At 37.6% G+C, this 13,800-nt stretch overlaps 1 protein-coding gene across 3 annotated transcripts in view; it reads right to left on the reverse strand.

The window, feature by feature from the left end:
- ksr1b (kinase suppressor of ras 1b) overlaps positions 1 to 4,258 on the reverse strand; it is a 36,554-nt gene extending 32,296 nt beyond the window's left edge. For all 3 annotated transcript variants that reach the window (XM_058799599.1, XM_058799598.1, XM_058799597.1), the window contains exon 1: positions 3,763 to 4,258. In XM_058799599.1, the coding sequence (XP_058655582.1) occupies positions 3,763 to 4,008 (246 nt within the window). In that variant the 5' untranslated portion in view covers positions 4,009 to 4,258. The remainder of the gene's footprint in view (positions 1 to 3,762) is intronic.
- Between the last annotated feature and the right edge of the window lie 9,542 nt (positions 4,259 to 13,800).

A 13,800-nucleotide genomic window follows, 5' to 3' on the forward strand; every position in this document is an offset into this window, starting at 1 on the left:
CTGCTAGTGTCCAGGTCTGCATCTGTTCCCCTCACTAAATCAAACAAAACCTAAGGATTTTCTTTTGTTCGCCCATTGAGACAGATAAAAGAGATGTCATTTTGCAAACTGCTCGTCTTCTCCAATATCCATAAACACACACAGTCTACACAGTTTATTCTGAGTGCTTGATGTAACCCTACTCCTAATGCAATTCGGCCTGCCTCTCACATGCAGGCTTATTGTTCAAGCAGAGAGAGGGAGGAACACATTGCCTGGACTTTCCACTACTTTTGTTCTTCAGCCCTTTGATGGATGCCCTCTGTCTACACAAAAGTGTTTAGTGGAGTTGCGGCATTACGGGATTGTAGCATGCAGAGTCAGATTCACTTTCACAAACCCTCCCTTGGATTGAGGAATCTTGCTCACTAATCACATGCATGTGAAGGGAACACGCTTGCTAAATATAGGAACAGCCACAATAGCACAAACACACAGCAATCTTTCCAATGGTGAGAGAAGACAAGCCACTAACCAGAGATTCTCAGCTGCCAACCATAGTCATTCCTTCAGTGTCTGAATTGTCTCCACTTCTTGAGAACAAGCACAGAGAGACAGCCAGTTCATCCACAGGAATTCTGTGAGATTTACTGACAGGAATCTAAACGATAATTGCCATTTAGCACCATCTCTCTGTGCTTCACTTTGAGTGCCGGGAAAACAGGTCACCAAGTAGTTCAAGTGTGTCCAGAGGAACACTGTTTTCACTGGAAAACTGTTTTGGTGACACTGATTGAGATATTTTCAAAGTTTAAATGGAGGAATATGTATCAGTCATAGCTTACATCAACAAGTGCGTTGATTACCACACTACCCAATATAAGACCTTGGATAAACGGTGAGATCCAATGTGTAACCGAATGACCGCTTCTCCTTATATCAAGGGTGCCCAATCCTGCTCCTGGAGGGTTACTTTCTTACAAAGTTACTAGAAACCTTTGAGCAGGGGCTGCTGGAGAAAGTTGTCCTACAGAGATTAGCTCCAAACCAAGTCAAACACACCAGCCTGTAACTTTCAGGTAACCCTGAAGACTTTGGTTAGATTTTTCACGTGTGTTAGATTAAAGCTAAACTTGAAAAGTGGCTCTCCAGGAGTAGGACATTACAATCAGTATGGGTCGTGTTTGCTCTCTCTGGGAACATTTTGATAACCTCAGGAAATTGGTCCCTTCACTGGGTATGCAAACTGTATACTTGTAGGTCCAGGAAGTGAGCAGGTAGGGAATCCCGTGCCACCACCTGGATGCTGCAGCCAGGGACTCAGGTTGCCAGGCCACCATGTCCCTCACTCTGAGCCGGCCCTTGGGATGTCAAGCCACTCTCTGAAGCCTGACACCATTTTCACTGAATCCTTCTTCTCTCATCCTACCACAACAGGCTTTTGATGGCCACAGCCCTTCAGCTGAACCTACCTCTCCACAGGTATCAAACAAGCCAAGGCCACCTGCTGTTCCTTGACTTCAAAGGCAACCTTTCTTAACACCGGTGTCACCGGGGCTGTTTACCGAGTCCACCGCAATACCCACCTCGCTGACCTGAGACTGTCGTGGAACATCAAAGCAATTACATAAGTTGATGATATCAACAAGACAGACTACAGGGAAAAGGTAAGACAGCTTAAAATCTGGTGAAAAGAAAACAAATCACAAAATGACACGATTAGTGAGTTCGGACAAAGGTGTCACCTTAACAATGACCTGAACACGTGAACCCTGAACACCTCATCCTTAACCTGACAGTACCATTCTTCCATAAGAGACTGAGGCTAGTCAGTGAAAACGTAGCAGCTTCTTCAGGTGTGTCATATAGAGAGTACCTGCATTACCTGATGGATCATTGTCTGGTATGTTAACTGCTCTGCTTTAAACAAAAGAGCTCTGCTGTGGGTAGTAAAAATAGCTCAGTTCCTCACTGGAACCAGACTTCCAGCTAACAAGGATTGAACAGAAAGGCTAACAGCAACATTGTCAGTCCATCCCTTGTTAGTTTCAGTTGGACGAAGCTTGAAGAATCCAAAACCACTAGACTTCCCGCAAGTTGTTAGACTATCCAACAGCTCTGACAATCAGATGGACTGTCACCCCCACCCAATGCAGAAATGCAACCCATACTCCTGACTCTGCTTTTTATTGTTCTACCTCAGCACAATCCTTGCCGCATTACAGTCATTTTATGAGCACTAGACTCCACGTTTACATCTTGCAATTCAAGTCTCTCTGACACTATCTGCACTATATTTAACACCATTTTTTTTAGCTTTTATATAGCATGAAGGGTACATATTTCTTTATATTTATTGTAAAGTTCTTGTAATTAATGTTCACGATGTGGCCTTGGGAAATCACACACTATCTTACTGTTATATAAATATTGTTATGTTTCAAAGGACATGCATTTTATTATTTTTCTTGCACTCTGCTTATTATAAGGAAAATGATAAAAAAATAAAATAAAATAAAAAAAAAACTTAACATGACCTGAACGAGAGTTATTTTTTAATTTTATCATGAGAAACAATGAAGTGCCTCCCCGTAAGACGTACAAAACCTGTAGATAAGTATCACCAAAGCAAGCACCAGACACACCACAATGCCACAATTACCTGTGTCCGTGAGAACTAGCATCATTAACATTTCAAAGAATAACGGTTTATAAAACAAAGCCTCAAGCCCATCTTGATTATTTAAAAGTGAGAGTTTGTGAGCTGTGAACATGAAAGCCATGTTTTGATTCAGAGAAGAAGGTGCTTGACCTTAATAAGTAGATAATTTCATCTTCAGAGAAAAGCCCTCATTTATGGTGTTTTATTAAACACAACAATAATAATATTCAAAGTGACGCTGTTCCACGGGTTTGACCAACTTGGGATTTCAGTTCACTTTTGTGGGAGGGGTTAACCACTGTTGCAAAATACCTGCGTATGGTTAAAAATAGCACTAACACTCCTCTGACATATACTTCTCTTTGTTTGCAGAGCTAAACTGAGATAACAGGCTGTTTGACATGGAACATGTAGTTTAAAAACAACTACAGACTTTGACTAGTTTACTCATCTACAATACACAAAAGTATTCCGTTGCAGTGATTATCATAAGGTTGAGTATGAAAGTTACTCAATATGAAAGCATTTACACCTTTGTTTTAAAAAAAAGGAAGTGCAATAACTTTCTGTAAAATAATTACAGAAAGTGTTGGTTGTGTGGCTTAAATGTCTGTTTATGGCTGAAAGCACCATATAAAGTAAACACACATTATTTTCATGACACAGCTGGTCATGTGATCTCAACATGGTGGTGCCTATAAAAGAGCAACCTGCTCCATGATCTTTCTTAAAGTGCTGTTCATTTCTTCATGTGCAAAACGTTTCTTCTTAGCTATGCACAACATAACATAGGCTACACAAGTAAAACGTTACATCAGGAGGGGGTAGGCAGATGCACCCTAAACAACTACTTTAAGATCCAGGAAGTAATGTCAGCCAAGAGGGGGTTTCCATGACCCCTATCATTTATGAAATTGGTGTCAATATTTGAATAGGCAATAAAATTAATATTGACTTGAAGGTGCACCTACAAAGCAAACCTTTTTATTTAGGCATATCAAGAACTATCATTCACAGTCTAATACTGGATCGCACTAATGTAATGACACTTGATTTAACGACCTGCAACCTGGCATGCACTGTAGCTTAATATTTACAATACACATAGGCAAAAACATTACCTCCAAAGCGCGTATCTCGTGTTGGGTCAGGTCGTTAGATGCGGCGCACTTGGTCCGGAGCCCCTTCAGACTAGAGATGGAGATCTCGATCAGGTTCTGGATGAGTTCGCACTGGTGAAGCGCGTCCATCCCTGCGTTACTGCCATCGCTCGTGTCCAAATGCTCCTCATCACTTGCTACCATGTTTCCAACTTTGCCAGAGACACTAGTATCCATTCCTCGGCATTGGCACGGCTTTAGGGGCATGGGCTCGAACTACAGCAAACACTAGTCCAAAGACATGTTTGTAAACGCATGTAGACTAAACGGAGGTGCCAGTCTTACTCCAAGCAAGTTACGTATCCTACTAGTTCAGAGCACAAGCATCCTCCTCAAACATACTCGTGGACTGGTTTGACAGCCAGACAGGACGCGTTGTCAGCTTGTTCCGCCTCAAACGTTGTATGTATATCCCGTGAAGCCCTCTGAGAAGCGCTCGCATAGGTCTCACCCTCAGTCAGCTGTTTGAAGAAGCGTTTGATGCTTTGCAGTGTGGGAAATGAAGTTTTATTTACACGCGCATCGGACCGTTTGAGGAACATTTACGTAACTTATTTTTTTGGTTCAATTTTTCACTTAAAAGAAACGTTGTTGACATGTTTCTATGTTTTTTGCTATTCTGTATAGGGACCTTGAACGTGTCAAAAGCTTGTTATTATTATTATTATATTAGTTGGGTAGAATAATTGAAATAAAATTTAATACACTTTATTGTCCCCAAGTTGCGTTTACGCTGACAATATGTTGAATGCACAACAATAAATAAATAAAACCAAATTAAAAAGAATAAACCATAAAAATGTGGGAAAGTTCCATAGTAAAGACCAATAAAATTACATGTATTATTCTGATTTTTTATTTCTTCTATTTTTATTTTTCTCAGAGACTTGTTTATAAGTTAATTAGTATAGCCTAAGTATAATTTCTATTAGGCTACACACTGAATATGGTTAACTAGTGCTCTCACAGGTTTGAGATAAATGTTTAACCCTTGTGCGGTCGTAGCTTCACCAGAATGGTACGAAACTCGGTGACTTTTATGGCACTTGGTATGTGAACACACACACACACACACACACACACACACACACACAATAAGGGCATAATTCGAAAAAGCTAAGTGGTTGTAAAAACCACTTGGGGACGGCAAGGAATGGATTATACTCTAAAACATCAAGAATGTAAAACAGATACTGTATATTCACTCACACACACTCACAGACACACACATACACAATTATACACACTCAAATGAATTGGTATGGCTATAACCATATAGCCAAAATGAGTTAGAAGACTGAAATAAGAGGTTGACATCAGATCAGACACAGAAGGATTAAGCTCTGATAAAGCATTCCTGTTCATTTTTGTTACATTTATATAGAGTTTTAATGTTTTGTGTAACAAAATGCTTTCTGTGTCTTTTTTACAGTCTATGGTTAAAACAGATCAGAAAAAAGTGAACTTTAGTTTTCATTTATTGAGCCAGTTTCTCTGTCAGTGAATGAATGAATAATAAGTTTAAAACGGTCTAATATAAATAAATAAATAGACCAATTAATATGAAAAACCTGTCTGATGAGAAATAACAAAATAAAAACCTTTTACAACTTGCATATCCATTTTGTATCTGTAAATTCATATAGTTATAAAAATAAAATCCCCTGTCTCCACACCAGCCCAGGGTGTTACTTATCCAGTTTCAGGATGGTCTGATGTAGCATTACACAATAAAAGCCCTCCAAATCTCATATATGACCAGTTTTGTCTTTAAATTCAGATAGCTCTAAAAAAAGAAACTTCCTCTTTCCACAGAACAGTTTTAATTCAGATTGACAGCTCATTACCCCACGGTGTTACTTGGCCAGTTTGGATGGTCTGATGTAGCATTACATAATAACAGCCCTCCAAAAACTCATATATAACCAGTTTTGTCTGATTTTGAATAGCTCTAAAAATGAAACTCCCTACAGTTTCAATTCAGATTGACAGCCCACTGCCCCAGGGTGTTACTTAGCCACTTGTTACTTGGTCTGATGTAGAATTACATAATAACAGTCCTCCAAAAACTCATATATGACCAGATTTTGTCTTTGATTTCGGATAGCTCTAAAATGGAACAGACCAGTTTCAATTCAGATTAATGGTCAACCACCCCAGGGTGTCACTCAGCCAGTTTCAGGATGGTCTGATGTTGCATTACATAATAAAAGCCCTCCAAAAACTCATATATGACTAGATTTGTCTTTGAATTTGGATAACTCTAAAAAGGAAACTCCCTGTTTCCACACACCAGTTTCAATTCAAATTAATAATATGATTATTATATAATATATGATAATCTGAATATATAAACAAGCTAGCTTATATATGAATATTTGGAAGGCTTTTATTTTGCAATTCAACATCAGCCAATCCTGACGTTGCTGGAGTGATACTGGAGTGGTGTACTATCAATCTGAATTCAAAGTGGTCTGTGTAAACAAGGAGTTTCCTTTATTACCTAATCTGAATTCACAGAAAAAACAGCATACATGAGAGTTGACACTCTGATGAGATATACTGTCAGTCAAAAGTAAAATTGTTCTGTGGAAACGGAGTCTCGTTTTTAGAGCTATCTAAAGTGAAACTTTTTTTGTGGAGACAGGGGATTTTATTTTTTATAACTATGTGAATTTACAGATACAAATGAATATGCAAGTTGTAAAAGTTGTTTATTTTGTTATTTATCATCAGACAGTTTTTTTAATATTGATTGGTTTATTTATTTATATCAGACCGTTTTAAACTTATTATTCATTCATTCATTCATTGACAGAGAAACTGGCTCAATAAATGAAAACTAAAGCTCGCGTTTCCTCTGATCTGTTTTAACACGCTATTACCGTAACGCGTAGTATATGAGTGCACCACAAAGTAATGTGGCGGCTAGAATGACCATGTTTTTCAAAGTGGAGGCTGGCCTGACCGCGGTATTATGCTGCGTTCACGCCATGTCGTAATTACCGTAATTCCGAGATGACAACACATAATGTTCAACTCGGTACTGATCACGTCCTCAGACTGGGAATTATCCGTTTCAACAAAATGAACCTGCGACTGCGTAAAAATGTTATTGGCAGCTGTAAAACACATTACATTTGTATGCTACTGCAAAATATTGCAGAACACAGAAACCGTGTCAGGCAAAAAATTATTACAAACCGTGTGTTTGTTTGTTATTATTAATGATGGCGATAAATATTACTAACCTAAACAAACAAACAACAACAAAATAATAACAGTATGAACACTTACATAATGTTTTTATATTATAGTACATTACAGTAGCCTATCTATATATGTATCTATTTTCCCCTTTTTTAGAGCAGTATAGCTTTCTTTGAAAGCGCCGCCATTTTTCGCTGGTTCAGCGTGAGGTCAGGTGTAGCGGTCACGTGGTACAAGCCGTAGCTCTCAGAAAACTCCCAGTTCACAAGTTGTAATTACAACTTCTATGAGGACGTGAACGATTTTTACAAGTTGGTATCTCGTAATTACGGTTATTACGATATGGCGTGAACCATAGACTGTAAAAAAAAAGATGGACGACATGTCTCCGCTTCCTTCCACTATAGAAAAGTGAAGCCAAAGGATCCCAGTATGGCCGCTGCCATCTTGAGTAAATGACGTCATTTGGAGCCCGAGTCTGCGCAGTAGTGTCGTGAGGTGGAGCCGCGGAATCAAACTCCCGCCCAAACTCCCGCAGACCCAATCAACCATAACGACACGCCCCGTTTTTATAGCATCAAATTACTAGCTAAAATCAAACATATCACAAAAACGAACAATTGAACATATATCAGCGTGATAACAACTACCTTAAATGACCAAAACCATATTTCGGAATATTGTATTGGAAGTGTAATTTAATTTTTTTATTTTGACTGAAGTCCCATTCGTTTACATGGAGAGGGCGGGGGTTATGACCTGTACTGCAGCCAGCCACCAGGGGGCGATGTAAGAGCCCGCAGCTTCACTTTTAAGGACGAGTGAGACACACCCGTGAACGCACCTTTAGTTCTGGGTTTGATGAAGGCCCGCCTTGCGCCTCCCGAAAAACGAAATGTGTTGTGATTGGTTAGCTGTCCCAGTGCGTTGTGAGTGGCGAACAGCTTAGACGGTGTTTCAGTACTGCCCCCCTTGCCAAAGCAGCAAGTTCGTCAATATTGCCATGATGTCACTTTGTAGGCGAAAACCCGGAAGCGAGTTAGCATTTTAGCACTTCCGGTTCCAACGTCCCAGAGTCAATGGGTTTTTGAATGGAATTTTGGTTAAATCCCTAAAATAAGGACCATGGTTCACACAGGCTCAAGATACTTTCACGTTTTATTCTACGACATAAAACACACCAGTTACACCACACTCGTGATTTTTTTAAGTTGTTATGTTTCTTAAAAAAGACGGTTGCTAACAAGTTGCTAAATGGGACTACAGATGCTGTTGGAGACATTAAACATCATCACGCCGAACAGTTTATCAATATACAGTATTTTCCAGTTGTAGTACAATTTGTAATTCAATTAATTTTAGGATAACCAATGAATAGTTTACAGCATTTTATATTGTTTTTTTGTTTTTTTTTTTGCTTTGCCCCGAAATGCAACATGTTTTCGATGCTTTATCGCTTTACTGACTCTCCGTACCATAAGGTAAACGCATATTACGATTATTACATGTAAACACCACATTTTCCGGCTTAACTTGGTGAAAGTTAAACTTTAATGATGCATATTGCTTAAAGGCACGTAAAAATTAAATGTTTGCGGCCACATGAAGCGGTTAGAAAACACAGATTGAGGATTTCCTTGAAGCACGGATAAAATAACATTTTATGTACCAATCCTAACAAAATGAGAGCTGAAATGTGGTACTTTGTTCACTAAATAAGATTAATCTTACCATATCCAAAAACTCCTCACTCTGCTGTTATTTAAATACGCGGGGATACGTTTTTAATTAAAATATTCATATTAATCAAGGATTTATTTACTTTTAATGCACCTCATTTCGAAATGTACAGAAATACGTGCTTTAAATGTCCTTTAGTTATGATTATTTCATTTATTCACTATACTATTTATTAATGTCTCATTTCAGTTTTAGTTTGTCTTTTGTATTTATTCATGAAACGGTTCCTGTAGCGTGGATTAAAATTCATATACAGAGTAAATCCTTCACTGAACATGTTAAAAATAAGTTTGAAACAGTTCTCGAGAGCGCGCTGGTGGTGACGCTGAAGGCGAGCGACCGTGGTGCTGTAGTTCGTTTATAGCCCAAGTTTAGGTTTTAAGTTCTGGCGCTTTTATTTCGGCTTCAAAAGTTATATTATCTTGTCAAGATTATCTTGATGGACAAAACGTGTAAGTTTCATGAACTATGGTTGAACACAGAGTTTATTTTTATTTGCGATAATCCAAAAGCCAATGGGAAAATCCTATTGGCTTTTTGTCGAGGAACCAGTTTCATGCCAACCGCCGATCCGCCTGCAAAGTGACGTCATAGTTCCCCCACTCTATTCAGACCCCAAGAATATTGAACAAGAGGATCGCGCAGAACCTTTGCATACACGGATATTGCAAGACATATTAAAGTGGTAACGTTATTGTTTTTTTTTTTGGATAAATCATGTTTTAGACAGGATGTCAACAACAGCTTAACAATAACTGCATTTACTATGTACAGATAAGTGCAACGGTAATATGTATTATGTTTATTGTTCTTTAATTCTAACATTATAACATGAATTGCAGTGAAACTGTTATACAGTTGAATTAATTTACACCATAGTCCCACAGACTTACACTATTTGTGGCGGCATATATATGCAAATTAATTCTCTGCCAGCAGGAGGCGCTGTTGGAGTAGAGAGCGAGGTTTCCCCGGTAACGCTGTACACAAAGCAGCGCTCCGCTCACAAACGCTGCTTTATCAGACATTACATACAAGATGAAATGAAAATGACATCCAAAATTTTCTGAAGAAAGTCGGTTTCCTTCAGAAATACAGTGATATAAAAACACCCGCACCGGGTTTCGATTTTGAAACATGCAGTGCTCAACCAAGCGTTCTCCCCACCAGCCAACCATTACAATTTCAGTAGGCGGGATTTATTTTAATGACATTCTAATGCACCACTTTGTGATATCACAGATACAGGAAAACAACTTTGTAGTCCAAACGAGCCGTTCATTGTAGTTCTTGAAAAGGGATTTTTTAAAAACTAAATATCTCCCTTTGGAGTGGACTTTGAGATTTGTAACTCTGTAGATCTTTTTATGCCCAAACATACACACTACACACTCACTAACATTCAAAAAGTGAAAAAGCATAATAGGACCCTTTTAATAAGAGTCCATAAATTAATATCCAGTAGGCTACAGCTATCTAACATCAACAGATCCTGATAAATACCATATCACTAAAATGATCCAATAATCTAAATGGCCTCTGTAAACGAAAAGTTGTAATTAGCATGTTAGGTCACTCAAACCATATAAAATTTTGATTTGTCCCGCCCACCACCAAATTCGAACCAATCAAATGAACTGTTACATTTTGCTAATAGAAATTTATTGAATGTACAATTTGCATTGAGTGGAATCTTAAGAACTATAATACATTTTTTCATTTTACCCGATGGCCCATTTTTACCTGAAATCATCTTCAATTTGCCCTCATGTTAGATAAAATATTTTATTTTTCCAAAAAACTAAATTTATGATCAATACCAATATGTTACCATTTTTACAACCCTTTGGTGGAACTTGTCTTGTCATATAACTGCTCTTGTTGGTTCAGTAATACAGCTCCCATTATGTCATCAGAGGCAAACTTTGTATAAGGGCTGGAAAAACACGTTGAGTGTGTATGTGTATGTGTGTGTGCATGCATCACTGTTCACACTTCACAGGCACTGCTCTCTGCCCACTCAGATGAGAAAAGACTTTCCATTGAGTTATGACTTTCTGGGTACCCTTGATGTTTAAGTATTGTTATGGTAATTCAATTATTATAGGCTATATGATTGTAAATAAACAACACTTTGGATGTTCAGAGTTCATGAAAGTGTTTGTGGCAAAGTGCTGCTTTATGTTATATATGCACTACTATAATGCATGTGCTGCGACTGCAGATTAGGAAATGTAGCAGAAAGACATGGAGAAATGTTACAGCACCAACTCGCTGTATCAGGCACACACTTTCCCATGGGAAAAATCTCTCTGCCGCAGCTTGCCAAGAAGGAGACATCATTTCAAAATGAACAGTAAAGAGTGCTGAAGCCAAAGAAGAGCCACTGCAAATTGTCTTTCCCCATGAGACACTCAAGCCAAGACACTTTTAACCAACTGAATTAAAAGGAAAAACTGTCACCAGTTTCATTTTGGCTCACAACACAAAGAAAAATGCATGACTGGAGCTTGATGGTTCTGTAGCTGATTGAAATGTTGCCATCCACACCCGGTATCCTCAGAGAAATGACACTGCAGAACAGGTTAGGCTTAACAGAGAAATAAGGGATGGAAAGACTTAAAACAGACACTCCCTCTATTCCAGGTAAGCACTGGTTTTTCTCTGAATCAGTAAACACATTCACACACCTGGCATAAACTGCATAGGTGGAGGCAGGCAGTTGTTCAAATATGGTGCTACATATTATTAGAAGGTTATATAAACCAAGGCAGATTGCAAATTTTTGTTTTCAGGCTGTGAATTGATAACCATCTGGTTAATATCTTGAATAGCAGTTTTTAAAGAAACACATTCTTAAAAATAAAGGTGCTTCACGATGCCATAGAAGAACCTTTTTGTCTAAATGGTTCCATAAAGAACCTTTCTGTTTCACAAAAGGTTCTTTGTGGTGAAAGATGGTTCTTCAGATTATACAAAGGTAAGGTCCTTTAAAGAACCTTTGACTGAATGGTTCTTTGCGGAACCAAAAGCACCTTTTTTTTTAAGAGTTTATGTTCACAAGATGTGAAAGGTAAACAAACATATGGGTTTAAAAAAATTATGGCTTTTAAACATATTATTTTAAATAAACAAATATAGAAGAAGAAGAAAAGACAAATGCTGTTGTTTAAAATTACTTTCACTTCCATTTGGATGGTAATCTTGCATACGAGTATGAGTAAATGTATATGAGTGAGCATATAGTGCCTCCTGCTGGAAAAAGGTAAGTAGTAAATTTATAATAATAAAAAAACTCCCTCTCAGTCATTAGTCATTTGTTGTAACATTAGACTGGCATATTCTTGATGTCCAGAATGTTCAGCTTCACGTTAAATATTTCACACGATCTACGCAGAATGTGTCCTGTGTGGTATTGTAGCGTTAGATGCAACATCAAGGCAGGAAGTGATTCACAATCAGAAAAGTATTTGGTTCACAGGAAGTTGGGACAATTGAAGGAAGGCCAAAAAATGTGCACACCACTTATTTCTCAACTGCAAACAGCATGATTTCTATAGAATCTGAAATGTATTAGGGTCTTTCTTTCCAAGAATTATTTCTAAGAATTCAGAATAATTATTAGTAGTTTAGTTGAACAGTTTGACATTATGTTGCTCTCTCTCTCTACAAACACACACACCTCAGGATAATTCATCATGAGAAAATAAAATATATAAATACTAAATATATTTATACATATTTTAAATACTTTTTACAGGTTTACAGCATAAAATATGTTTGGCTTAAAAACCATCCAGAAAGAATTTTTGTTGCATGCTGTCATGAATGGAAATTCATTCATGCCATTCCATGCAGGTCGTACAGTAGTGACTACAGCAGCTGCAGCTAGGTAGCGCGCGCTCACTGTCATTTCACTCACGCTAGTCAGAGACCCACAGGAGCCGCTAAAGCACAAGCACAGCCTCGGTCACGCTGCTCTCTCTGACCGTCGTATCTCAGATTCTAGTGAACCTTGGCAGCATTTACGGAATGAACTCCCATACTGGGTCCTTTTAGACAGAATTGAAACTCGCTGAAAAATAATAAAATACAAATATTTTTTAAAATAATTATGTTGCTTTGGGACTATAATAATATACTAATATACTAATAATATAGTATAATTTTATTTAAATTCACATCTTTTAGGCCTATACTGTAATTAATAACATCTTATAACTCATATAGGCCGTTTCTCAAACGGAAGGCTGCATCCTCCGGAGGTCGCATTTGTAGGCTGCATATGTCACAAAGAAGATCTTATTTTAGTATATATTAAGCTATAAATTTGACCATTATTCTTAGTTATGTGTAAAATGTTGTAATATGCGTTTGACTCGCAAATGTAATGCTCAGTTAACTGAAATAAACCAGGCTTGATGACATTACATGACTGAACATAATCGACACTACTTTTATTTTAAAAAATACAATTCGTAAAAACAAAGTAGAGGTGACGTAGTTGGAATTGCTATGAAATGATTGGTTGAAAAGTGTGCTTGTGAAGTTACGTAGGCACGCGCACGCCGCACTGAGAAGAGAACCAAGACGATAAAATCAAACCATATTTTTGTTTATTTATTTAGATAACTTGTGTCATTACTTAAGTGTATTTTGTCTATGAAAGTGCAATGTGTTAAAGCAAAAAAAAATAATAATTTGCTAGATGAGAAAAAAATAATTAATGTTAATAATGTCTTGATCACAAAAAAAAAAAAAAAAAAAATAGGCCATCATGTGATTTCTTTAAAAAAATAATTAATTTATGTATTAGATGACTAACTGAGTAGAGCCTGTATGGCATTGGAATGTTGCTTGTAAACTTCACTTCCATGGCACTGTTACATTAGACAGACAGGGTTTATTTTCTGCTCTCATCTGATAGCTGGACACAGTACCCCTTAAAAGATCAGATAGGGTGAGCATAATATATATATATATATATATATATATATATAAAAGTACAAAGTCATGCGAAAATTGTATCTAACAACAGTAATATCTAGA

This window comes from Onychostoma macrolepis, chromosome 15, assembly GCF_012432095.1.
Source record: "Onychostoma macrolepis isolate SWU-2019 chromosome 15, ASM1243209v1, whole genome shotgun sequence".
Classification (NCBI taxonomy): Eukaryota; Metazoa; Chordata; class Actinopteri; order Cypriniformes; family Cyprinidae; genus Onychostoma; species Onychostoma macrolepis.